This window comes from Theobroma cacao, chromosome 4, assembly GCF_000208745.1.
Source record: "Theobroma cacao cultivar B97-61/B2 chromosome 4, Criollo_cocoa_genome_V2, whole genome shotgun sequence".
Classification (NCBI taxonomy): Eukaryota; Viridiplantae; Streptophyta; class Magnoliopsida; order Malvales; family Malvaceae; genus Theobroma; species Theobroma cacao.
The window spans coordinates 29,084,228-29,111,376 of NC_030853.1; the positions used below are offsets into that span (position 1 = coordinate 29,084,228).

General features: G+C 35.1%; 3 protein-coding genes across 7 annotated transcripts; 2 read left to right on the forward strand and 1 right to left on the reverse strand.

The window, feature by feature from the left end:
• On the reverse strand, positions 1,317-2,523 carry LOC18603208 (early nodulin-75). Its single transcript, XM_007035036.2, has one exon. The coding sequence runs from the start codon at positions 2,437-2,439 to the stop codon at positions 1,609-1,611; it is 831 nt and encodes a 276-aa protein (XP_007035098.2). The 5' UTR covers positions 2,440-2,523; the 3' UTR covers positions 1,317-1,608.
• On the forward strand, positions 12,829-16,976 carry LOC18603210 (serine/threonine-protein phosphatase PP1 isozyme 2). 4 transcript variants are annotated; one of them, XM_018120343.1, is made up of 5 exons: positions 12,829-13,128; positions 13,282-13,475; positions 14,255-14,814; positions 14,901-15,122; positions 16,589-16,976. In XM_018120343.1, exons 2-5 carry the CDS (start codon positions 13,301-13,303, stop codon positions 16,622-16,624), a joined length of 993 nt encoding a protein of 330 aa, XP_017975832.1. In that variant the 5' UTR covers positions 12,829-13,128; positions 13,282-13,300; the 3' UTR covers positions 16,625-16,976. The 4 variants fall into 4 exon arrangements, with proteins under 4 accessions (XP_017975832.1, XP_017975835.1, XP_017975834.1 ...); XM_018120346.1 differs by lacking the exon at positions 12,829-13,128 and having other exon boundaries at positions 13,224-13,475; XM_018120345.1 differs by lacking the exon at positions 12,829-13,128 and having other exon boundaries at positions 13,230-13,475; positions 16,595-16,976.
• On the forward strand, positions 21,893-25,547 carry LOC18603211 (inorganic phosphate transporter 1-4). Of its 2 annotated transcripts, XM_007035039.2 has the most exons (3): positions 21,898-22,068; positions 22,998-23,089; positions 23,649-25,547. In XM_007035039.2, the coding sequence occupies exon 3, from the start codon at positions 23,691-23,693 to the stop codon at positions 25,302-25,304; it is 1,614 nt and encodes a 537-aa protein (XP_007035101.2). In that variant the 5' UTR covers positions 21,898-22,068; positions 22,998-23,089; positions 23,649-23,690; the 3' UTR covers positions 25,305-25,547. The 2 variants fall into 2 exon arrangements, with proteins under 2 accessions (XP_007035103.2, XP_007035101.2); XM_007035041.2 differs by lacking the exon at positions 22,998-23,089 and having other exon boundaries at positions 21,893-22,068.

The window sequence follows — 27,149 nt, forward strand, 5'->3', positions numbered from 1 at the left end:
GTTCATATTTAGCCTTTAATTTCACTGGAGTGCAATTCTACTCGAAATGGTGAATTAACTTATCAAACCCCTTTAAATCACAATAAAGAGGTGTAGAATAGGATATTGCACCACAGATTCCAACGTATATTCGATTTTGATTTTCCTTTTTTTTTATTTTTGCATGAAGTAGTCAAAATTAAATAGTACTTCAAAATCAAGTTGAAGAGTTATTTAATAATGTTGCATAAATTGTCTAATGGCATATGTTAAAATTTAGAGTGTTTTTTATGATATCATTATAGTGCAAAATCGAGTCATAGCTATGTTTACCTCGACAATTTGCACATTATCACTTAAGATCACCCACTAACTGAGATATTTTCTTATCTCTTACTTCAATTCGTTGGATTCAATTTCATGAGAAAATCACATTTTTTTAAACGAAATAATTATTGTATTTTATTAGAATCGCTCTAGCAATGAACACAAAAATTCATACACTATTTTTCAATTTTTTTTCTAGCCATACTATAGCATTAAAGCTTTAATTAGAATATATAATCACTTGGGTCATTATAGATTTTTGTCTTTGGAATTTTAGCATCTTTAGGAACAATTCAACAAGTAAAAAGAAATTACCTTTTTTTTTGCTGTTTTTTTCAACTAGTTCAGACTTACAACATGCATAATGTTGCTGGGTTTTTTTTTTTTTTTGGTCTTTTTCATTTCAATTTACAGCTACTTGACTTTCTCTCTGTTGGAAAGAAACAAAGACAAAACGCCAAAAAAGAAAAAAAAAAAAAAACAGAAGAAAGGAAGGTGGGAAAGTTCTCCTGAGAATCTGAGGTACTCAAGTCAACTTCAAGGCGTTTGGGGCCAACCAATGACTCAGAGTCACCGGCCCAGACGTTCGCTAGCGATCGCTTTTGTCTTGACTCAGAGTCACCGTCCACGTCTCTTAGAACTATAGTTGAGTTTTTCTTCTATTTCTACGTACTTCCTCAAAATTCAACAGGGAATCGAGGAACGAGCTAGCCAATGAATCACTTATTTTTCTTTGATTTCATACTTTATATATAAAAATGAAACAGTGTAAATTTGGAAATGGGTAAGAAAGCAATAAATTGATTAATTTGATTATATATGAAACAACATCAGTTTAATTTTGGATTATTATATTTCTAATTCCCATCATTCCCTGGCAGTCAAAGTTGAGAAAATTTCATCAGTTCGATAGGAGCATTCAGAAGGCAACGAGTGAAAGCTTTGTTTTTTGTCAACCAAAAATCCAAAATCTGAAAGCGGCGAAAGCACAGTGGGTGAAACACTGAAAATTAAATCAGAATATCCCAAAATAGTGAATAAAGTAGAAAATCCATATCATACAAACAACAGATAAACCATAGATGACGCAGGAGTTTCTGTAACAACAAAGTACAATCTGCATAACTCCATAGATATGGCCTCCCAAGTCATGAATAAATAAAGCATAGGACTTGGCCAACGTGGATGTACATGTAACTAGCTAGAGACTACTAATGAAAGACAACTCAGCATCAGCTCTTATTTGTGCGATAAACTAGCGGTATCAGGCTGATGATCTTCTAATTTTAGGTACTAATTAATTTAGTTGCCGTGTGGAGGCTTGTGGGGTGGTTTATAGGGTGGCACTTTTGGCTTCAACTTATTGATCGGTGTCTTGCGCGAGGCCTCAGTTCCCTGTCCTGGGTGACGTTTGTGGGGTGGTTTGTGCTCAAGTGGAGGCGTCTCCCCCTTACCCTTGGGTGGTTTTCCACCGGAAAATATTGGTGGCTTGTGCGAGTCCTCAACATCCTCACCTAGGAGGCGTCTGTGAGGAGGTTTGTGGTCATGGGGTGGCTCCTTTCCCTCACCCTTAGGCGGTTTGTCACCTGGGAATGGCTTCTTGGGTTCTTTACCATTTGGCAATTCATGTCCATGTGGAGGCTTCTCTCCCGTGCCCTTGGGTGGTTTACCACCGGAAAATCTTGGTGGCTCGCGGGAGTCCTCAACATCCTCACCTAGGAGGCGTCTGTGGGGAGGTTTGTGGTCATGGGGTGGCTCCTTTCCCTCACCCTTAGGCGGTTTGTCACCTGGGAATGGCTTCTTGGGTTCTTTACCATTTGGCAATTCATGTCCTTGTGGAGGCTTCTCTCCCTTACCCTTGGGTGGTTTACCGCCTGTGGTTTTTGGAGGTTTGTGTGTGTCCTCAACATCCTCACTCAGGAGGTGTCTGTGAGGAGGTTTTTCCCCATGTACTGGTGGCTCCTTTCCCTTACCTTTCTCACCAGGATGTGTTGGTGGCTTTTGACCAGGGAAAGGCTTGCCTCCCTTACCCTTGTAAGGCTCATTATCATGGTGTTGATTAGCTAGAGAAGGAGTGGTGATCATAAGAACCACCACTCCAAGGAGAAACACAAGCAAGAAAGCTTTAGACATCTTAATTTGGGATCTTTGGGTTATGCTGTGGTTCAAAACTGGATCACTTGGTGCCCTTTTATAATGGATGGAAGGGCTGGAGCTATGTTGTCAACACATACACACGCAATTCTGCATTTGTCCTCTACTTCTGTACTAGATTCTTGATTTCATAGTGCACTAGATACACCTCAAAGCAAGTGATGCTTTTCCAAGGATAGTATGCAAATGCAAATGGGTCCGATTTCGGGTCCCATGTCCGGTTGAAATGTTTGACAATTTTACTAGTGCGCCCCATTCACATTTACTTTTGGTAGGAAAGTTAACAACCAGCCTAGTTTAGAAAGAGATTCGGTAACAGGAGGTTGATCTTCACATTGATGCATCAAGGTCCTTGGCAAGAATTGAGACAAACATAGATTTAAGATTCAATGTGCAATATTGAGTAAGGGCATGCCCCAGTCATCAATTCTGATGGAATCAATACAATATCGAGTTGTGAGACGACTAAAAACGCCACAGTTTTTAGTTAACTAAGTTCAAAATCAACTAGCTATGGTTGCTTGAAAAAAGAAGAAAGCGAGAAAGGTAAAAATATTCTTCACATTTTTCAATTGCAACCATTAAAAGCTTTTAGACAGGAGTGTGGGCTTTTTCTGGAGATATTGTTGACAAAACGGTGTGAACTCTGGAAACTTTGGAAAAGTTACAAACTTTTGTCATAAAATAATATTATAGAGATTTAAGTCAAGTAACTTTATCAAGTCATCTAGTACAAATTAGTTAATAGTAGTGTCCACTAAGTCTCGGCTCGACGGAAAGAAAGACTACAAGAAAGAGAAAAGAAAAGAACATAATCTCGATTTGGGGTAGTTCTTTTGAGAGCGTTTCCACAAGCTTAATTTGTCGTTTTGCCATATGATCAGTATTATCATATAAAAATTGCATATTTCTTTTGGTGCAGAAGTTGGGTACTCGAGATTCATGTTTTTACACGTTCCTTTCTACCGACATGTATGCCGATCATTAGTATTGGCTCTCCTCTCCCATAGTAACAATTGCATCAATATTAAAAAATAAATACTAAGAGAAATTTTTTAATATATATATGGATGGGCATAGCCCTGTTGGATGAGATGACACTAACAGGTAATTAAAAGTAGATTACGCACCCACAGGGCCACAACATGCAGAAAGTAACCTACTAAGCATAACTTTTCTTTATATGATCATATTCAACCGTTCATATAACTTTTCCACGACATACCATTTTTGGTCAAAATATTTAGTATTTACTCTTTAACCTCACATTTTTAATGGCACGATTCGTTGGATGCATGATTTGAGAAAAATGGGCAGAAAAAGACAGTTCGAAATAAAGGAATTTCGTTAACCATTGGCTTTGGCTACAAGCCAAGAAAGGTTGCCAACTTTTGTAATACTAGTAGCACTAGAAAGGCTGCGAGCCAAGCATGGGATTGCATACTGATTACTGAGACAGAAATCAAAGAGAAGATAGCGCATGCTCTTGTCTTATTTTGTTATTTCTACTCTCTCTCTATATAACATAAATAAATAGAAGGAAGCCCCAAAGGGGCTTCCAAGTTTAGCCATGTCGTGGCTCTTTTTGGATGACATCTGTTCAGAATATATTTAATATTATTTGATTTATTTATTTTTTTTAAGTTAATGAATTCCATTCATAGTAAAACAGGGATAAGTTCCCTGGATACAAAAACAAAGCACATGATTTTAAGATGCTACGCCTTGATCGTCATCTCGTTTCAAAATTATCTTGACAACCTGCCCAGGAGAAGCCATCAAAAAATAAATCACAAAAAACAAACATCCCTATCATCAATTTACAAACAAATGAATATTCAAAACCAGCATAAAGCCACAAAGTCATACCAAAATCCCCCTGCTCAGTAATTCATTCCAGATCAATAAAAAACATGTTGCAATCTAATCCAAAATTCTAAACTCCAGAGCACATGTCTTTACAAGTAACCACAACATCTCATTCAAAAGACTCCATATCATCTCCGTATTATTTGATTTGTTGAGGATGCATGTATGGTATTTTCTTTTTATGCTCACTAAAACCAACTAATGTTCTGGCTTTGGTCCAATTGAGTCTTACTCCAGAAAACATTAATAGGCAAAGAAGCAAAGTAAAAACCACTTCAAAAAAAAAAAAAACAGAGTGACATAGAGTGAAGGAAACTTGCACTTCGAATGGAAAGTTGGCTAGGTTCTTTAGAAAGAGAGGAAATTGGCGGTAAAAGGAAGGGAAAGAGAAGAAATGAAGAAAAGAGGAAAGGGAAAGAAAGAGGGAGTTGTTGCCAGAAATGTCCAGTCCGGCGAAGGCGACGAAGTCAGTGGTCGAGTCAGAGAGAAAGGGTTTAAAGAAACGGATTAGTTGCTAGGGTCAGAAGAGAGTAAAAATGAAGAAAAAAGAAAGGGGTTGCCAGCTAGGTTTAGGGAAAATCAAAACCATGTCGTTTTATGGACACAAAAAGAAGAAAAAGAAGAAATGGGTTGGATTCAATCAAGCCCTAACTGATTCAACTTTAGATTTAGTCAATTTATTTTATTTATGTAATTCTTTTTTATCTATAAATTAAATTTATAAAATTACTTCAAAAAGGATAAAAATAAAAAATTTAAACAATTATTTTGATAAGTAATAGAAAAAACAATTTATTGAATAAAGTTAATAATGACTTATCAAAATTATTGGAGGATCTCAAAATTATTTTCACAAGGTAGATTAATTCTAAATAATTATAAAAATATAAGATAAAAAATAATAATTAAAATTGAAGATAATTCATAAAATTTCATCATTAAAATTAAAAAAAATTTAATATGCTTTATTAATATTCATTTTATTTTCACTTTCAGAAGAAATATTCATTTTATTTTAATAATTTTANCGCTACACATATAATTTATGTAGCTTATGGATAATAACTTTTAATATATTAAATTTTCTTAATTTTAATTTTATTTTATTATTGGAATCATCATAATTAACAAAATATGATTATATGAATATTAACATATATTAAGATATAAAAAATCGAATAATTTTAAAAATAATTTAAATAAAATATTTTACTTGGTAAAACATAGTAAAATCTTTTTAAAATATAGTTTTTTAAAATAATACGCTTTAATTTATTATGATTATTATTATTTATAATTTTTACCAATTTAAAATTACTTTTTAATTATTATTATTTTATTTATAATATTATGTAATTTAAAATTAATCTTTATTAAAAAATTAACCCCATGCAAAGCGGGGCACCATTCTAGTATATATATATTATCAGTTTGATATATAGTGGAGTGCGAGGTGGCTTCCGTGGAGCTTCCCCTACGGTCCAAGTTTGGTGGAGGTTCCACAGAAGTCGTCTCCTCCACTGAAGGCCCGCCGGGTGTCCGCCGACCCAAGTTTATCTCACTATTGTTCCAATCATAAGAGTGATGCCTGGAATCCACCGAGTTGAAATGTTGGGCTTTTAGTAGGCGTCAGTGTCAGCTGAGGCAGGCAACTGGGTGAATGGTAAGGGAATATAATCTTATCAAATCTCTCAAGGCCTCTCGCTTTCTCGGCAGCTAAAGGAAAGAATTTGTAAATATAAAATCTAAAAATAAATATTTATGTTGGCCTAGGCTTTGATGGACTTTGTCCAAGCCCAGATGGATACTTTTCGAGCTTAAATTTCACACTGCAGCCCATCTAATTAGCCCAAACAGCAAGTCCACTTACCCAGTTGTAGGCCAGACTTGCAATAAAACACCCCTATACACAACCACCTGTATCAATTACTTTATATAAATTACTTTTTGATATTATTCTGTGTTGAAGTCTTTGGCACTATTCTCTACAAAATAGTAAAAAAATTAATGAATTCATTAGCATGATTAATTACATAAAACTCTAATATAAATAATATAACAAATTAAAATTTTTAACATTTCAATAAATAAGTGACGTCCGCTCCTACAGCCTAAGTAGCCATTTGTAATTAGTCACAACAACAAAAACAAGCCTAATGATCTCAAGCACAATCACTTCCTTCAACCATTTCATTCAAGGTCATCCATAGCGTTTGATTCCTTTTAAAGCCATTTTTTCCAATTGATTTGCAAGCTTATTTGCTTCCCTTGGCACATGATGGATCTCCCAACTTCACCATCCTTCTACACGCCTCAACATGCAGCATATTAATTTCTCCTTATTTTTCATGGCATATTTTGGACTCGAGTCGCTCTCGATCATTAGGTGATGTGATCCATTCCACATTGAATCTTCAAACACAGAAATAACTTGTTGCCATAAACATTAATTTGACATCTTTTCTGTTAATGAGATAATGTTTTAACAAATACATAAAAGCAAGAGTGAAACTAGTTAACTTTTATTGGGGTAAAAGACAAAGAAAAATAAAGGTTAAAAATTTTTAAAAAATCATCTAAACAAAAAAAATATACTTAAAAAAAAAAAAGACAAAAACATATATGATACATACAAGATTTTAAAAATTTTGAGGGCTGCGTAAAGCTCCACTATTGCATAAAAGGGTTACAACCAAAGATATTACGAGACACAATTATTAAGATTGTTTTTACTAATTAAATAAGTCATAATAACTATTTTTATTCTATTCAATTCATTATATCAAATTACGTAATAATTATTTTATTATATATTTATTTTATTTTATTCTTACAGAATAATTATTTTATTTTATTCTTATCTATTCTGCAAACTAAACATATTTATGATGCTACGTCCATTTCCATCAATTAGGATTATGACTAAAATTAAATTACGCGCCTAACTTATTTTATTCTTATCTATTCTGCAAACTAAACATATTTACGATGCTACGTCCATTTCCGTCAATTAGGATTAGGATTAAAAGTAGATTACGCGCCTAACTTTTCTGATCATATTCAACAGCTCAGAATAATTTTTCCGACAGCATCCTATCTTTAGTCAAATTGTTTCTAATTTTAAGCTGTACTGTCTTCTTCGATCTCACAGTGTGATGGGACGATGATTTGAGAAAAAATGGACAGAAAAAGGCAATTTCGATAATCATGACTGATTTTCTTTTTTCAAGACTTTTTGCATATCTTTTTATTAATTTCCATATGTTAGTATATCATAAACTTGCAAGTCTCCATCTCAAAACTTAAAGGAAAATATTGAGTTTTCCTTTTAATAAAACTTCGTTGATGAATGATAGCTTAAAAGCATAATATATTAAGGTTGCTTTTAGAAAATATTAAGTAGATTACATGATTATTAGCCTAGTCTTTCACCTTAATAATTTTGCGTCCCCATGTTAATTATATAACACATTCTTTATAAATGTATATTTCGCTTGAAGTATGCCTAACAACTAAATTTATGATATATATATAATGTAATTAGATTTTCAACTTCAACATTTTTTTTGGTCTTATTGCTTTTTGAGATAATCTCATTTATATATTTTTTATTTCCTCATTTTATGCTAAACTTTATATATAATTAATTTATACTAATTCAAAATTTACATAACAAAAATTTAAAATAAAAAATTATACTTGATTCTTGATATATAATTAGATAACGAAAACAATACTAATTAGATTAATTGATGGCATTTAATGCACTAGGATTTTTTTTAATTTTTAATAACCCTCTAATGGATTTGTTGTGTATTGATAGGACAGGAGACCTAACCATAATTTTATATAATGAATTTTTACTTCTACCTATTATAAGCTTTAAACTTGTTTACACAAGTTTACCGTCTCGAGTCTACATTTAATATTGAAGTCTAACTCATTTTATTAAATCATATCATAAATTATAATATTATCAATTTATAAAAACTAAATTATTTGAACTCAATTTTAATAAAATACAAAAAAATAATGTAAGTCCACACTTTAATTTTATAAAAAAATCTAACCCTTTACACATTCTTAGTAATTATTTTTTGTGCAATTCGAATAGCATAAGTCATGACCGACATAATCCATTGATCCGATGGTCATTTTTTTTATTTAAAAAATTTAAGAAATAATGAATGGATGATTGTCTTTATGATAAAAAAAAGTTAATCTCAAATATTAGTAACGAGATGAATTCAAAGAAGTATCATAATATCAGAATATTTCAAATTAAAAGATAAAATCTTAATTGTATCATCTTATGAATTGTAACTATTTTAAAATTTTAAAAAGAAACTTGTACCAAAAACTTAAAAATTAAGCTAGCTCCATAAATGATGTGTGTGCCATCGAGGCTAACAATATTAGCTCGATATATACATAAAATTAATTATATAATTTTGAAACTTCACATATATATATATATATTAAAATCCTTGTAATACTATCCAACTTGTTTCAAAAAAATAATGTTGCTAATACGGTGCAAAAATCCACAGTGGGAAGAAATTAAAGAGCGAATCATCATATATAAAAAAGTACACATCATTATTTTCATATGTTACAGTAGAGGAGATTTTACACAAACAATCATATTCACATCAAATATGAAATGTTAGGTATCACAATGCCACTCACTCAAATCTTTGATGTCTTCATCAATTCTATACATCATATCCACAGGACCAAGATCTCACCAGAGCAACTGGTTCAGTAACTTTTTGGGTCTAAATTACGTGATCCTCAAAAGCTTAAACTCAAGTTGCTAGTAGTGATGGGCTTGAATTGTTATATAAATATTAACAATCACATTCATATCAAATGTGGGATGTTGTGTATTACAATACCACCCACTAAAATTCTTGATGTCCTCATCAAGACCACACATCACATCCACAAGACTAAGATTTTACCAGAGCAATGTGAAAGTTCACATCGGATTGATACAAGCTTTGATACCATTTGTAAAGACCTAAATCCAAACACTGGACCAACAGTTTTTTGGGCCTAAACCACGTTGCTCTCAAAAACTTAAACTCAAGTTGCTAGTAGTAATTGATTAAGATTATTATATAGATCTTAAAAATTACATTCACATCAAATATGAGATGTTGGGTATCACAGTAACGATTCAAGCATGGATAACATACTGAGTAATGAGTCAGAACTCAAAGAGAAGAGAGCGAAATTGTCTTATTTTGTTATTTCTACCATACATATCACATATGTATAGACTTAAATATATTACTCAGTTTGGTAGCGGAGGCCCTCCGGGCGACTTCTCAAAACCTGTTGGCTTACCACTGTCCAAGTTTAGTGAGTTTTGTTTAGCAAGACTAGTCTCCTTTGCGGGCCTCCGACTGTGAATTATTGGAGGCTTGCTGATGCGGTAACGATCAGGACGAGATGAAGTGGTGAAGAGCACCAGAAGGAGGAGCAACGCCAGCAAGTAGGTTTTGGATTGCATCTTTCCACCCATGCAGTGCTGGATCTAAGACTCTAGATAGGATGGTGCAGAATTGGAAGAACTGAAGTGGTATATTTAAGTGGATCATGACCTGTAACTGCACGACATGTCTCTTTCTGCATTTCCTTGGTTGAACACTAACAAAAGAGATTTTTATTTGAATGGATCCAATCCCAGTTAGATGAAGCCCAATTTTTCCTACTCAAGCCCATCCATATTAAAAAATAAAAAACACTAAGAAATGTGTGTGTTTGATTGATGTAGTTTGAGAAAATGATTAGTACCCCTATTGAACGAGGGAAACACTGAAAGATGCATGTAAGCGATAAATTTTCTGGGAAATCTCTTCTCCTCTTTCAAAAATATTTTCAAGATTTATCCATACTCCGAAAATTTTTCTTGATGGCACCATAACTATATATGAAGAACAAATTTTATACAATAAAAGTAAAATGCATGTCCATGATCATTAGCTGTTAAAAACAAAGTACAATAGCTACCGTTACTAGAGGCACCTTGGTGCCAGAAGGAAACCGATCCTTATATAGTAAATTCAAGGTTCAAGATGGATCGATAATCACTAGCGCGCAGCTCTTATTTTTTACCCCACATAGATTTACATCATTGATTCTATATCTGTATAATAATTAAGTAGTTAATTTGATGTTGGGAGGCTTATGGGGTGGTTTTTCCAATGGGTTTGTGTAAATGTTCAACACGTGTTTAACAGGACGGTGTGCAGGGAAGGGTTGGCGCGGTGGTTTGTGTCCAGGCCGTGGCTTGTATTCAGGGAATATTGTTTTCTCCTCTTCATCAAGTAAGGTTGGTGGCCTGTGTTTTGGTGGTGGCTTATTAGGTTTACCATCCAGGGTTAGTGTCAGTGAGTTTTGTTCAAGACAAGTTTCCTCCGCTGGAGGCTGGAGGCCTCTGGCTCTGGGGTGTGATCAACAAATAATTGAAAGGGGAAGAGCAGCGCCCCAAGAAGCAGTAATAACACCAGCAAGTAGGTTTCTGAGTGCATCTCTTCGGCTCTCGTCTCTTTGATGATGGTGCAAAACGAGGATTGGGTCACATGGGTATTTACTTTAATGGATCACGACTGCCGAGAATGATGCTCAATATGTGGAGCACCGAAAAAGTAGACCAGCTGGATACTTATGGAGCTTAATTTCCAACTGAAGCCCAGCTAATTGACTCAAACAACTTGTCCACTTACCAATTGCAGGCCAGACTTGCACTTCTTTTTTCTTTTTGTGGTTATCAACAAAATAATCCGTACGATAATGGCTTCTTTGCAATAGATGCGACGTGGAGTGAAAGTGGCGGGAATAACCATGAAGAGTCATCATCTTGGTGCGCGATTAAGGCCTTTCCTGCAAGAGAATTATTCCCCCTCCTCAGCGGCAACACTTTTGGGAAGATTGAACCAAAGGGCTTTTCTCTCCCCCAAAAATATATGACAAGATTTCATTACATAAAAAAAAATGTAATTGAAACCCAAATTTATTGTAATGCCATCTACCATATTATTCATTTATCTGATTTTAATTCATAAAAAAAAATCCTTTTACTATACTTTCCTTTATCATAGTTTTTGTTCCTATTTGCTGGAGTTTGTCTTTGATCAAATCAGCTTACCTAAGAGAAAGCAAACCAATCTTCACAAAATCAACTTTCTTAGTTTAAAATGGTATATGTTATCAACTTTTTTGCTTAAAATAATAATAAATTTCAAATCATACTTTTTTCCTTCTGCTTTTAGGATTTGGCACTTGTAACTCTTATCTATTCAAAGTCATCCTTAAAACATTTTTAATCTTAATGAAAATGTTATCATCATTAACAAAAGTTAATTTATTCGATGACTCACTGAAATCAATAGGTAATAATGGTATTTTCCAATGCCTTGTTGATTCTGTGTTTGACAATTGCATATCACTTAAAAAAGAAAGATAGATGTGATTAATCATAACGCGATTCATTATTTGTCTTCCTTCCCACTTATAGTCTCTTGACCAAGATATATATGGATTTGATAAGACAATGATCCACCCCTTTTTTAATATAGAAATAGTCTCTATGATCCTAATCTAACCTTCAAACTATATTAACTTATTGTTAAATGATGTAACCCTAGGGCTGAGACATAGTTAAGAAATAAAGTCAATAAGGAAGGGAAAAAAATTGATACAGATATATCATATACTTAATTTAATCAAAATTTAGCTTCAAGAATACTAAAAAAAATAGAAAAACAAAAGGAATCTGTTAGCATAGCTAACAATTCATGGAAATTGACCATTTTTTGTAGCTTTCCAGGGTGAATTGCTCCAATTTAGAGTCTAAGGAAAGTTAATGAAATGAAAAGACAATCATATACCTATTTAACTTGTGAGAAGTATGGAGAAGACAAAAGAGCACGTTAGATTACTAATTATTTAACCAATTTGAGTTGAATCAGTTTAGACCACTTTATTCAAAGGGATTTTTCACTGGGCTGAGATTGCACTAGTTTTGTTCTTCTGCCAAAGGTTTTGCATCCTTTGACTGAAAAAGTCATTCTGAAAATTAAAAAAATTAAATGAAGTCATCTTTTTGTGATAGCAATAAACAAAAGGAATTCACATTTCCAACAGATGTAACATGTTGGCAGCCTTCCTTAGCCTCGTATTGGAATAAATCAAAACAAACAACAACCGGTAAACAATGGAATCCTCAGCTTTAGGCCTCGTTTTGGTGTGCTGTTTGCCGCTTTTGCAAGTTGCCGAAGTTACCTGTTTCTGCCTCCCCGCGGTTTCAAAGCCAAGCCTCCCTGCCCCTATTCTCCTCCCCTAACCTCAATGTCCTAAACAAGTCAAATCGATTTCTACATTTTGACGCGTCACCCTCTTTCATTTCATCTCCCATTCGGGGTCCATTTGTTCACCTACTTTGCACACTCTTTTGCTTTCTCTGTTGTTTTTCATTTGAGTGATCATCTCTTTTCTATTCTCTACACCTTCTCTTCTTATTCTCCTCATCATTCCCTTTCTATATTTCATTATTTGTAAAAGAAAGAACACCAAGAATATATTCTCGTGGCTGTCTTTTAAATCCAAAGGGTACCAACCAACCATTCTTTTCTGCATGAACAAGAAAAGCAAACCAAAAGAAATAAAGAACATAAATGAAAAAAGCCCCGCGCACCAAGAACGACCATTCCATGTTTAAAAAAAAGAACTTCCCATTTTTCTTTCCTTCTCAAAATATTCTCTTTCACTTTCATTAGAAGATCGTAGCATGTAGGTGGTGGTAGACTTCTTTGTTTCTTTATTCCTTCTCTTAGCCTTTTATTTTATCTTCTTGGCTTTCTGTTATTCTTCTTCTTTCTTGTTTCTTCTTCTTTTTCTTGTTTGGTCCAAGGAGTTGATCAGTTTTTTTTTTTGGAGGATAAGAGGAGGAAGGTGTTGGGCTATGGAACCTCGAGTTCTTGATGGTATAATCAATAGGTTGCTTGAAGTTAGAGGGAAACCGGGGAAGCAAGTGCAGCTTTCCGAGTCCGAAATAAGGCAGCTTTGTCTTGTTTCTAAAGATATCTTCTTGATGCAGCCCATTCTTCTAGAGCTTGAAGCACCAATTAAGATCTGTGGTATCTTCTTTTACTCTGTTTTCTTCAATTTTAAGTTTCTCTCTCTGTTCAGAGTCATGGTTAAAATTGATTCTTTCGTAGTTGGTTGCTACCAGTTTATGAGTTTGAATATGGAAATTTCTTGTTTTAGGTGTGACTTGTTGTGTGATTTATCTCTGAAAAGTTCTAAATTTATTTTCTTATGTGCTGGAGGTGCTGAATGATGATGAATATGTTCATAAATTCTTCATTTCAGTGATGGATGTGGATGAATTTAAGTTTCAGATGTGTTTTCATCTGTTTTTTTGCAGTCAGGCTTGAAGTTCTTTTGCCAGGTATAGTAATTATATTGCAGGGTGGTAGTTACTACTGTCATGTTAGGGTAGGGTTTCGATTCGTCGTTCCTACTTTAGTATTATATAATTGACATATTAAGTATGAACCATGCTGTTTTGTTAAATTCTGGGTTCTGACTTGGGAGATTGTGATGGCAATTTGAATGCACTTAGATCATCTGCAATGTGTGACCTTCAAACCTTAAATAAGAGATAGAGCTTTTCAGTTGTTCTCTGTTCAGTGCTGTATGTTGACTGTTATTGATTTTGGCTTGAGAGATCACGTTATGGCTGCAAATTAGTGTTTGAAACTTTGGTCATATATTGTGCTTGTCAGTTCCCAAGCTTATTAGCTCTATACTGAGAGCTAAACCAGGGGATTCAGTCGTTGAAATGCTGAAGAGGCTCCCATAAGTCACTTATACTGAACATATGTCTTATATACTGCTTCTTTTCATGACCCAGGAGATATTCATGGTCAGTATTCTGATCTCCTGAGGCTTTTTGAGAATGGTGGTTTCCCTCCTCGTGCCAATTACTTATTCTTGGGGGATTATGTAGATCGTGGAAAGCAAAGCCTGGAAACAATATGCCTTCTCCTTGCATACAAAATAAAATATCCGGAAAACTTTTTCCTTCTCAGGGGCAACCACGAATGTGCTTCTGTGAATCGTATCTATGGATTTTATGATGAATGTAAGAGAAGATTCAATGTCAGGCTCTGGAAAGTATTCACCGACTGTTTCAACTGCCTGCCTGTGGCTGCTCTGATTGAGGAAAAGATATTCTGCATGCATGGGGGACTTTCACCTGAGCTCCGCAACTTGGACCAGATTAGAAATTTAAAGAGGCCTACTGATGTTCCAGAATCCGGCTTACTATGTGATCTCCTATGGTCTGATCCTAGTAAAGACATTCAGGGCTGGGGGCCAAATGATAGGGGAGTTTCCTATATGTTTGGTGGTGATAGGGTGATAGATTGTCTCAAGAAGCTTGATCTTGATTTAATATGTCGAGCTCACCAGGTTTAAATACGTTTTTACATGAAGCATTTGCTGCTAAATTCTTATAGCTCGGCTTCCTTTCTCTCATCAACTGGTATCTATCGCAGGTTGTTGAAGATGGATATGAATTCTTTGCTAATAGGCAACTTGTAACCATATTTTCAGCACCTAATTACTGTGGAGAGTTTGACAATGCTGCTGCCATGATGAGCGTGGATGAGACATTAATGTGCTCTTTCCAAATATTAAAGCCTGCAGATAAGAAACCGAAGTTTGGCTTTGGAACCTTAACTCCAACAAAGCCTTCTACTCCTTCCTCTAGAATCAAGGTATATTGAATATCCTTGCCCATGTTGCTTCAAATACATGAATCTTATCTTCACATTCTTTTTCCTTTGGACATTAACAGTAACTTGTGAAAGCATGTTGTCTAACTGTTGGGGCATCTTGGAGCCAAACTCATTGTTTGAATATCCATAATCTAGCTAATTTCTAATGAAGAAAAGAGAGTCAGCAATGCTGGTGAGAAACCAGGAAGGTTCTATCCTCATGATCATTTAATACATACTCCGGCTTCCTTTCCTTGGAACAGAGCTCATTCTTTCTTCTGAACTTTAATTGTTAATTCTCTTTGTTAAGTTTCTTTGATGGGTTTTTTTTTTTCTTTTCTTTTGGGGATTTTCTAATTGTTCTTGAATTCTCAAAATATTCCCATGTCCATATACTTCTTGCCTTCAAAATTTGGCACCTTGTTTTCAGGTGCCCTAGCTTGTTTTCACTAATAAAATTCCATGTCTGAAGAACTTGTCCATTGAATTCTTAGTTCGTCTTATTCATTGTAGCTTTCCACCTTCAAAGGCCTAATATTCACTTTTGATGAGCTATTAACTGTTTCACCTGGTTCTTTGAACATTACTTTTAAACTTAGGACTCAACTACAGGGTATCTCATTTCTAAAAATTGCCTTCATTTCCTTATTCTTGTATGAAGTTAGCTGAAAAGTTGCCCAGGGTATCCATCGTTTCGTTACTCTGTGCTTTTGTGGAAATTCGCATCAATTTCTTTAAACATCTTAAATTTTTGTTTTCCAGTCATTTCTTGGAGCAAAGGTATATGGTGTTTGAACTGATGGAGATATCAGAAGGAGGTTGCTGCCTGTGATCAAAGGTGTATGGAATATTTCAAAAATAGCAGTCCAGAAATCTAGTGATTACTCTAGGAGTTTTATTTTGATGAAGAAGAAACATTTTGCAACTTTTGTTTTTCATCTGGGGATGAAAACATGTTTCCTCCACCTGCAAAATTATTGGAGGCTGTAAATTTTTAGTTTGCTTTGACCCCTGTGTATCAGTTTCAACATGGTCTAACTGAGCCCTCTTTTTTCCCTCTTCTTTCATCTTTGTATTTGCTCAGCCTCTTTGGTCAGGCTGCTCTAGTTGTATTATAGTCAAAGGATGGAAAATGTAAGCAGGGTGGAGAGTTTATGCACGGGTTGGATATCCAAATGCTCCTTGATCTTGGGAATTGCTGATGTTGTGTCTCATTGCATGTAAATCAGCTTATTACATACTTGTGGCAGACTTTGGGCATCATTTTTTTTGTCTCAACAACTCATTTGGCACTAGTCTTATAAAATATGGTCTGTCAAATTTATTTGCATAAGGCTCTTGCTATAGTCTTTTAGGGGTTAAACTGTATCACAGTCGCTCTGTTGCTTGGCATTAATGGACTTCTACTCTTGTTAAAGATGAAAATATATATGATTGGGAGTACTTCTCTTATTTTATGTTTGCAGGAGCAGGAGCAGGAGGAGGGTTGCCACTTGATGTAAGGAAAAAACAGAAGGCTCTTTGAACTCTTTGGAATTGGAATTGGAATTGTTGCTTCTTTCGGATCATCCAAGACATGAAAAGACTACAACCCGTGGGTAAAACAAAACAACCAGGAAAAATAAAAAGTACAGAGTGGAAACTAGAAACGCAGCAAGGAAGGAAAAAGGAAAAAAGAACAGAAGTAAGACCAGAAATATGGTTCTTATTTCTGACATAATAATAATTGCAACAATCCAACATCTAAGGCAATGCAATTTTTAAACCGCTTCCTCTATCCACATTCCTGGATTTTCTATGCTGTTGTCACCGATCTTTGGAGCTGCAATATTGAAACCTGAAAGGGTTTTATCATTTTTATTTCATGTGCTTTGACAAATGTAAATTGAAGCTTGATCCACCTTCAGCTGAAGGTTGGGGCCTAACTGCAGTAGTGCCATGGGCTCTTAATGCTGCAAAAATTGAGTAAATCAAGGTCTCACCAAAATAATCCATATGCAATTGTGCATAGGCTTCTGCCATATAACACATTATTACATGAGACTCGAAACTTATATCACCTAAGCCCACTCGCCCCCTCCAGAGCAGATGAGACCATGTTATATTTCAGTCTCAAATAAAAGAAATCCGGTTTCCAACTTTAGCACTATCAGTCCCCACTTTGATCGAAGTCTTGCACTTGAATCAACACTATTAAGAGGTCCAGGTTCTACCATGGGCCATATTAAATTTTAGAGTATAGATTAGTCCTGAAACTCAATATAACTGAATCAAGGCACTCTCACTGGTGTAACTTTAGTTCTTTACTCGTTCAGATTAGGAAAAAGTTTTGGTCAATCCCATTTGTCTTTGCTGCCACCTCATAACATTCCCCTGTTTACAGGCACGAGTGAAAAATTTTCAAAGTGGTCCATTGGGCATAATTCTTTGCTGATAGAAGTCCGTTGGACGAAACAATAAAGACAAAAGGGATCTCATCTTTTGGACTTTGGCATGGAATCATTTGCTTTTCTGGCACGCAAAGAACTGAACGAGTCTCACGTTTAAGTCTCCCCTTTAAGACAGCCAATTCTATTACCTCTAATGGGGACTCATCTAGGAGAGAATAATATAAGGTAGGTTCCTGCAGCTTGCAAGGTTGCCGTTTTAGTTACATCAGTTGATTGTATATGTAGCAGTAAAGCGTGTGGAAATTTTTCGAAGTCATCTCTTGGAGAGTGAGGTGTGGGTTAGAAGAGAATTTTAGCTGGTAGACAAAAGTGAGAAATTACATTTGTTTTTCGACCAGAGAAATTTCATGCAGGGTGCTACCTTGATTCCCATGAGCTTTCCCTTTCTTTAATTTGGTTTTCTCTTTAGGTTTACTGGCCGCTGTTGACTTGGTGTTCCAAACTTGTATATCTGGGCAACTTTTTAAGATGAATACAAGGTTGTTTAAGTGAGTTCCTGTTCTCGTTATCTATCTATCTACCTATCTATTTATGTCGGACTCATTTGTAAAGGAAAGTAGCCATTGATATCCTTTTCCCAGTGAGTTTCTAGGAAACCCACCGGAGGGAAGGACAATTGTCTTGGTCTGGCTAGGCAGGTTAACTGCCTCCTATAGTAATGAAACCTTTAAATAAGTTGCAAGGTGCCGAAAGCTCTGCAGGATCCATCCGTTCTCACTGGTCAAATATTTTGCACCAAATTAAATTGATTAATTAACTAATCTGATACCTCCACTTTAACACTGTTTTTTTGGTTTGATAGCAACATAAATTATTAAAAAATTAAAGAAACAAAACTAAGGAGCACCTTTTTGACTTTAATGTATAAGCTTTTGTACATTAGTAGAGGACTCTTTGTAGGCAAAACGTGGCTGGACAAGAATCTTAGAATCTTAGTTAAATTAACTTTAATAACTTTAATCTAATACGGTAAAAGTAATCATATAACGTCAGATTTTGTATTTTAATCAGAGTTTTGCTTTCAGGGAACATTTACACTATGACTGCAAGCCTAATATGAAAACTAGTAGGTGGGGCTGCTATCAGGATTAATTTAGTCCTTTCAAGCTTGTATTATGGAAGCTATGGCGTCAAAGCTTTGTATTTAGCCCTATGCTACTGCACAAAAAAAAAAAAAAAAAGTCCTGTGCTAGCAGATGGGAGCAACAAAACGCAAGGCTTTGATAGGCAACTAGGCAACACATGTTTTAGCAAATCATAATTTTTCATTGTTAGATGATATGTATTAGTATTGTGATATACAACATTTCACATATGATGTGAATGTGATTGTAAAGATCTATATAATAATCAAAGTCTATTATTATTAGTAATTTTAGGCCAAATAAACTACTGTACCAGCGGTTGGACTTGAATCGTTATAAGTACTTAGATATGTGATATAAAATTATGAAAAAAAATATCAAACGAAAAATTAAAAAATAATAAAAGATTTCTAATGAAATTATCACTTAATTTACTTCAAAAGAATTATATATTAAAGTTTGTTGGTCAACATTATTTTAGATTAACAGAATGGTCCCAATATAATTAATATACATTGAAAAAGGCATGTGAATGCAATTAAGTTCATACATATTTGTATATATTAGTCACTTTATATTAGTCACTATCATAATGAAAACTTGATGTGTGAACTAATTAAACCATTAATATGAGTTATCACGAGGAATATTCCAATTTGATATAAAATTGGGTATTGCAAATTTGCTGTCCCCTTCACTTAAAATATCGACAATTGCAGTCATAATCGAAACTTGCAGAGAATTCAACTACAGTTAATCAAATTAGCACAATATTAATATGAATTTCACTGCTTTTATTGTCAATGTGAGATCATAAAGTATCGCAAAAATAAATAAAAGTAGGCAAATCCGACATCATAAAATGTTGACCATAAAACAGCTGATAAAATTGTTATAAAAAAATTGGCAAATATTGTTGTGAATGTGATAAGCAAAACATGATTTGCATGAAGTTCCGGCGCCGCTGCTTATATATCGACTCAGGGAGCAAGGGGCTCATTCAGAAAGGTCAACTGCCTCTACTATATTCCTTTTTTTGTTTTTATGCAATGCAAATGGCTGCCAGCAGGTTTCTAACTTCAATATACAACCCAACGCTGTGTGTGTGTGAAAAATTTTTGCCGCAAAGCTAGCTAGTCTTCTTCAATAGTTCTTTTTTTATATGTGGAAAATGATAAGGATGAGTCATGTCTGTGCATTTTTTCCTCGCGCTGTCAGTTAGGCATATCCATCGGTAAGAGAAATACGGCTTGAAACTAAATCAAGCAATCATTTGTTTATGCTACAAGTTATGCTCTGACCAAAATTAAATTGTATTAATTAGGACTAATTAATTAAAGCAAAACCCTGATGATGATCATTCAAAGCCAGAAGCTCAAAGTCAAGCATGGTGCATTCATGCAGCTCTGAAATTAAGTTCAAAATGAACTGATGGTTTGTAGCTCTGATGGTTTCCATCAAGTTGTTAAGGACATGGTAAGAAATGATTGGGAAACATTTGCAGTTTGAAGGATTAATTCAACCAAATATTCTACTGGGAACCACACTTCCCCTCAATCAGAAGGTTTCCAATTTAAATTTAACTATAATTAATTAAGGGAATAACAACTGAGGCAGGAGAGAAAATGATTGTCCATTTTCCAGTTCTATCTGTCTGATATATTTGAATGCTTTCCTAGCAGGCTAAATTGGATTCAGACTAAAAAATAACATAATCTGGCTTGTTTTCACATTTAGCATGATCATTCAATTGTTTTGCAGATGAAATGTAGCATCAAGTCTTTCCCTGGACAAAAAAAAAAAAAACTTGTTGCTTCACACAAATGGCTACTTGCAAGTGGCTGTTATTTTCATCTCTCTGTCTGATATTGATTCAAGAAAATGGCAATCAGTTGACTTTCTTTGCCTTCAAAACATCAAATAGTATATCTCTCTGCCTTTATTTACACTTTTGTATGCATTGCGAGATGATGATATCCATGATGTATTCTTTACTTCCCATATCAGCTTTGCACCTTGCAAAAAAATACTCTTTAATTTCCAGCATTACCATAAAATGCGAAATACATTAGATAAAACATGTTGTTCCTACTACCAATTGACATTGCGATCCAATATCTTTAATTTTTAATTGTTTTTGGTCATAAGGTTAGTGTAGTAGGTGAATGAGTTCTTCTGAAATGTTTGTATCTATGACTCAACAAGTCAATAATACAAATGAGCAATCCAAAGATGAAAAGTTAACTAATTATAGTGGTAAATCTATAATGTAAAAGAGAAAGGAGCAAGAAAGAAAAGTTGTTGTTAGTGAAAATTAACATGATCTTGATGCTGCTATTCTATTGGCAAATTATAGACACTAACCCTGGAGAAGACCAGAAAGGTTAATTCTATGGCACTCCTACTTTTCTTTTCAGTAATAAGTTGAGCCAAAGTGGATAACTTGGTTTCCTATTTCTCAGACAATTTTCTTGCATTATCCATCCTCCTAATAGGCAACAGCTATAGCTTGCACCCTTTTGTGTACTATAATAATCTAGACTATACTTAACAACTCCACATACTCAATATAAAATAAAATAAGGATGAGAATTGAATAATTGACGTTGAGAGACACTAAATTCTTCTTCTTGGTTTTTTTTTTTTCCTTTGCCTCATTTTTTTTTGTATAAATAACACTAATTTTTTAACTTAATTGTACAAGGGTTGGGAATTGGGACCACAACCGTTGACCAAACGAACAATCATGACTGTGATTATCCAAAAAAAAACACTGTTTTGATAATGTAAATTAATTTTGCACTACATGTCTTGCATCACTCATTGTATGTACATATAGTTGTAATTATAAAATTTGGATTTGAATTCGAATATTTAATTTATTGATTAGTGCATTATTTTTTACTTAAAAGTAAAATTCGAATCTTCTTTCTTTAATTATAAAAAAAATTAAATTTATATTATTTATGAAAGTGATGTCTTTGGGGTCCATCTATGAGAACATGGCCTAGCAAATATGAATCACATTCCTGATTCCAAGGTTCACATTGATCCGTGTTGGATTATCTACATGACACACGTTTATCGACGGTTCAGCCGCATTGTCTCTAATGAATTGGCATCTCATGGGATGGGAGAGGAAGGTCGTACAATCATGGAGAGGAAATATCCGAGAAAAAAACACTGAAGAGAGTTAATGTTGAGAAGGACAATGTATAGAAAGAAGATGGGAAGACCTGTAAAAGAGTTGACTTAACAAAAAAAAAAACCAGAAAGGGAATATCCTCCACTAGATGCTGTCATGTGAAGTTCTCTCTCATTTAAAAGGCCAACCACTCTTTACTTTCTTCATTCACAATTTCCCTTCCTGTCTCCACCTCATCATCCTTCAGAGCACTGTTCAGGAAACAGGTTAGTGTCTCCTCTGCAATTTGTGAAGCTGGAAACTCTTTTTTCTTTCAATATAATTGATTGTGATATGAAAGGAAGAGTTCTCCAGTTCCTGGCTTATTGGAAATAGAAGTTCTGCTAGATGTTCCAGGACCACTTTAGGCACCTCTATCACTTTGTAGATAACCTTCAGTAGTTTTTTATCTCATGTTGAAAAATAAGGGACTTTAACTGATTATGGTAGGGCAGGCTTCCTGAAAAGGCACCATGCACTGACAGAACTCCCTTACTATTACCTTTTTCTCATATGGTTTTCCTTTCTTTTCTTCTATAATGAAAACAAATTAATAAACTGCAGTAGACATAATTTTCTTGAGTTTGATTAATGCTTTATGTTTAATTCTTTTCCATCTCTACTGTTGTTTAATTTGTGTCCAAAACTCCACAAAGATGGTAGTAGAAGGAGGAAAGAGAAACCTATTTCTGGCTTTCTGCAACTAGTTTTTTTTTTTTTCATCGTCCATATTTGTATGGCATTGAGAGTAATGCCAGAATTCAAGGATTTCCTATAAAATCTTTATGGAAACTCCATTCCCACCCTCCAAAAACAGGAGCTAAGTTCAGATTGAAATGACCTTCCTTTCTACGGTTGAATTTGCTTATTTTTCCATGGTAAGAACTAAGAAGTTCAAGGAAAAGGAAGGTTTCCCTTTTTTGTTCCTTATTAGGGGGTGGGTGAGACTGTCTGGTTTTGCATAGTAGTCCATGGCCATGAGCTGGAAATTTGAATTTTTTGAGTCTTAAGATTTCAAACTTCAAGTTTTACCCCAAAAGCATTGATCTTCTGGAATTGCAAGTTGGCCTAACAAACCTTATGAAATTTTCCTTCTCAATTTGTTTTTCATCTAGTCACTTTCAAGAGTTGGTACTAGTTGCAATTTTTTCTGCAGGCTGTCTTGACATGGAATAGCAGTAGAACGTTGTCTGGATGGTGATAATTGAAGACTCATTGACTAAAAATTACTGGTTACGGAAGAATTGGGTAATACTACTTTATTAACAGTAATGTGGGGTCAATGTCGTCCATCCTTTTCCCATTAAACAAATAAGGTTTTCTCATGCAATCAATTCAATGGGTTTGGTGATCTGAAATAAAATAGTACTACTATGTGATTTCTCCTATTGTGCAGTAAATGTCTTAATTATCTAGATAGAATTTGTGAAACTTGTTGAAGTCTGCATAGGAGAAGAAAAACAGGAATCTCATCATGCTTTGTCCTCTAATGGGCTATAATTAGGTAAACGTAAGGGAGGTTTTTCGTCTTTTCTGATATTTTGTTCAGCATGAATTGACTGATTACCCATTATGTAAGGTAATAAGAAGTCAAGGAAAGAAATTAAGAAGAAATTCTGCAAAGCTTAGCTGCTGCAAAGTAGCCCATGGAATCAGCCCCTTCCCTATAGTGATCCTTTTTAGCAAAGAGTTCCAGAAAAATTCTTGTCTTTTTGGTGCTAAATTCGTTTATTGACGATGACAAGATATAATTGATCATTTCCATCCATTACCAATTTCAATTGATATCCCAATTGTTCTAATGCAGGACTGTGGAAGAGGTTGATACCATAATTTGCAATATCCAGCCATGGCTAGAGAACAGTTGGGAGTGCTTAATGCACTGGATGCAGCCAAGACACAGTGGTATCATTTCACTGCAATTGTTATTGCAGGGATGGGATTTTTCACTGATGCATACGATCTGTTTTGCATCTCCTTAGTCACCAAATTACTAGGCCGTATATACTACCATGTTGATCGTGCACCAAAGCCAGGCACATTACCTCCAAATGTTGCAGCTGCTGTGACTGGGGTCGCTTTTGTTGGCACTTTAACCGGCCAGCTGTTTTTTGGGTGGCTTGGTGACAAAATGGGCCGGAAAAAGGTCTATGGTATAACTTTGATCCTCATGGTTGTGTGCTCTATTGCCTCAGGGCTGTCATTTGGAAGCAGTCCAAAGGGTGTTATGGCTACCCTTTGTTTCTTCAGATTCTGGCTTGGTTTTGGGATTGGTGGTGACTATCCTCTTTCGGCCACAATTATGTCTGAATATTCTAACAAAAAGACTCGTGGAGCGTTTATTGCTGCAGTGTTTGCAATGCAAGGCTTTGGGATTTTGGGTGGTGGAATTGTGGCTCTTATTGTCTCTTCTTCCTTTGATCGTGCATTCAAGGCGCCTGCCTACTCTGTCAATGCAGCAGCCTCAACTGTGCCTCAGGCTGACTATGTTTGGCGCATAATTCTGATGTTTGGTGCGTTCCCTGCTGCTCTTACTTATTATTGGCGAATGAAGATGCCGGAAACTGCTCGTTACACTGCCCTTATTGCCAAGAATGCAAAACAGGCTGCAGCAGACATGTCAAAGGTGTTGAATGTGGATCTTGAAGCAGAAGAAGATAAGGTAATAAAGTTAACAGAAAATCAAGCAAATTCCTTTGGCTTGTTTTCTAGGGAATTCTTGAAGCGCCATGGACTTCATTTGCTTGGAACTACTTCCACTTGGTTCTTGTTGGACATTGCCTTTTACAGCCAAAATCTATTCCAAAAGGATATCTTCAGCGGAATTGGATGGATTCCTCCAGCTGCAAGCATGAATGCGATCCATGAGGTCTACAAGATTGCAAAGGCACAAACATTAATCGCCCTATTCAGTACCGTTCCGGGGTATTGGTTCACGGTGGCTTTGATTGATATTATTGGAAGGTTTGCAATTCAATTGATGGGTTTCTTTTTCATGACAGTTTTCATGTTTGCTCTTGCCATACCTTACCATCACTGGACCTTGAAACCCAACCGAATCGGTTTCGTAATAATGTATTCCCTAACCTTTTTCTTTGCCAATTTTGGACCCAATTCTACGACATTTGTTGTCCCAGCTGAGATCTTTCCTGCAAGGCTAAGGTCAACCTGTCATGGTATATCAGCTGCAGCTGGTAAAGCTGGTGCCATAGTGGGTGCATTTGGGTTCTTATATGCTGCTCAAAGCACAGACCCAACCAAGACAGATGCAGGCTACCCAACAGGCATTGGAATCAGATACTCACTTATTGTGCTCGGGGTCATCAATTTCTTAGGAATGTTATTTACTCTCTTGGTGCCTGAATCAAAGGGTAAATCACTTGAGGAGTTAACAGGTGAGAATGAGGGTGAAGTTGGTGAGACAGAACTACAAACTGGTCCTACTAGGACTGTTCCTCTGTGATTTGAGCAAAGTTAATTACAGCAGTTCTTATTATGTTATGTGTGAGTTTCATAGTGGCATTTTAACTTCTTCTTGGTTTTCTAAAATTCCTTGTTTGAGAAAGATGCTATAATGATATATATTGGCTAGGAAAAGCTATGATCCAAGTACAACTATATATATATATATATACACACCATGTACTAAATTTGTTCTGATTTTGTAATATATTTTGTTCATCTGTCCTACTGGATTTTAAAATAACTGTCTCCTTATTCTTATCTGATATATTTCTTTTATATATCAAAGATGAGTATGGTAATTGCTCAATCTGCATCCAAATTCAAGAACCACTTCCTATTTTGTTCTATTCTCTGGCATAGTCCCCAGTGTTGATTAAGCAACTGAACATGCCAAACACCTCTCTTAACTCCCGAGCCTTAATTTTCTTATTAAGCAGCACTAAGTTCATGTCAACAGAAAGAAAAAAATAATAATATAAAGTGCAAAAAGCTTATATGATAATAAAACTACCTACTCTGCTTTTTTTTTAACCCAAAAAAAATTTTAAAAAAAGATTCTCAGCCTGTAACTAATTGCTCTTTCTTTTTGCCACATCCATTCCCTTTTCCAACTTATTATAAGGCTTTGTTAAGGATTTTATTATTTTGAATTTGGGTCTTGACTTTCATCATACTATTTAAAAAAAAAAGAAAGAAAAAACACGCCATAACTTTTGACTTTCTTGCCACGGGTGATGGGACCAAAACAGTAGTTATACTACTTCCAAAATGACTAAACTATTCCTTTGTCCGAAGGGTTTCCATTCTCTGATCAATTTTGGTTGATATCATAGGTTCTTGGGACCAGTTCGAGGTTGGGGTCACTTCCCTTCACAAGTTGTTGTATGTATATTGCCTTTGAAGTTCTGTCAGCCAATCCATAACACAAACGAATTGCATTGATGTTGATAATAACAGCCGCCTGTTTGAAGCCTGAAGGAAATTCTAGTGGTTGTGGTCATGTTTCATAAGCATTAATTATAAATTAATAAGGAATTTTTTTTATCCCTCAATTAAATTTCCCTTCACAAGGAAAACATGTTTATTAAAACGTATTGCAGTGTCGTGCACAAAAGAAAGGAATAAACTATAGTTTTTACAAAAGTCAACTATTTGGGTTGGATTGGAGTGTTTGATTTTGTAAAGAAGTTCCTGTAGCAGTTCAGAATTACAGAAAATTTTCCTTTGCGTAGCATAAAGGAAATGAATAGGAATAATTTTTGTAATCTCTATGAATAAGAGCACACAATCCTGTGTACGGTAAAAGCTAGTTCGTTCCAGTTCTTGTTAGGCAATCTTCCGGTTCTTCTTAATTTCCATCATCGAGCCTGTAGGAATCTACATGCTTTCAAGCATTCAAAGCATTCAAAGCCTCCAGTAAGTTAATTTAGGTATGGCAATCTAAAATGGGTTTTATTTTATCTACGGCGTAAGTAATATGAGCGGCTCAGAGTTGACTGACGACTGGATAGGCTAGAGTCTGAAGTTATCTACTTAACTTAATCCCAATTTTTATGGTCACCATGTCTTTGGTAAGATGATATGACCAACGCACTGTCCCTTGTGTCCTTCTCTTCCATGCTTGTATCAGAGGATGCGGTCCATTGATTTCACTTCCAAACCAAGTTGACGAAACAGAAGAAGACTTTCACCACGAATGCTAGGCCCCCAGAGTTGCAGCAAGAGACAAAGGCAAAATATTGCTTGACAATGATTCAAGACAGTGAAACCAGATATAGCAGAGTTGGAAAATTCAATTGCCAGAGGATGCAAACAATTCTGATTGTTTGTCAGCTTGACATCT

Excerpts from the sequence above, each read along its gene's own strand:
- LOC18603210 (XM_018120343.1), top strand. The coding sequence starts at position 13,301 with ATGGAACCTCGAGTTCTTGATGGTATAATCAATAGGTTGCTTGAAGTT. Across the intron at positions 13,476-14,254 it reads AGCACCAATTAAGATCTGTG|GAGATATTCATGGTCAGTAT; the intron begins GTATCTTCTTTT and ends TTCATGACCCAG. Across the intron at positions 15,123-16,588 it reads CTCCTTCCTCTAGAATCAAG|GAGCAGGAGCAGGAGGAGGG; the intron begins GTATATTGAATA and ends TTATGTTTGCAG.
- LOC18603211 (XM_007035041.2), top strand. The coding sequence starts at position 23,691 with ATGGCTAGAGAACAGTTGGGAGTGCTTAATGCACTGGATGCAGCCAAG.
- LOC18603208 (XM_007035036.2), bottom strand. The coding sequence starts at position 2,439 with ATGTCTAAAGCTTTCTTGCTTGTGTTTCTCCTTGGAGTGGTGGTTCTT.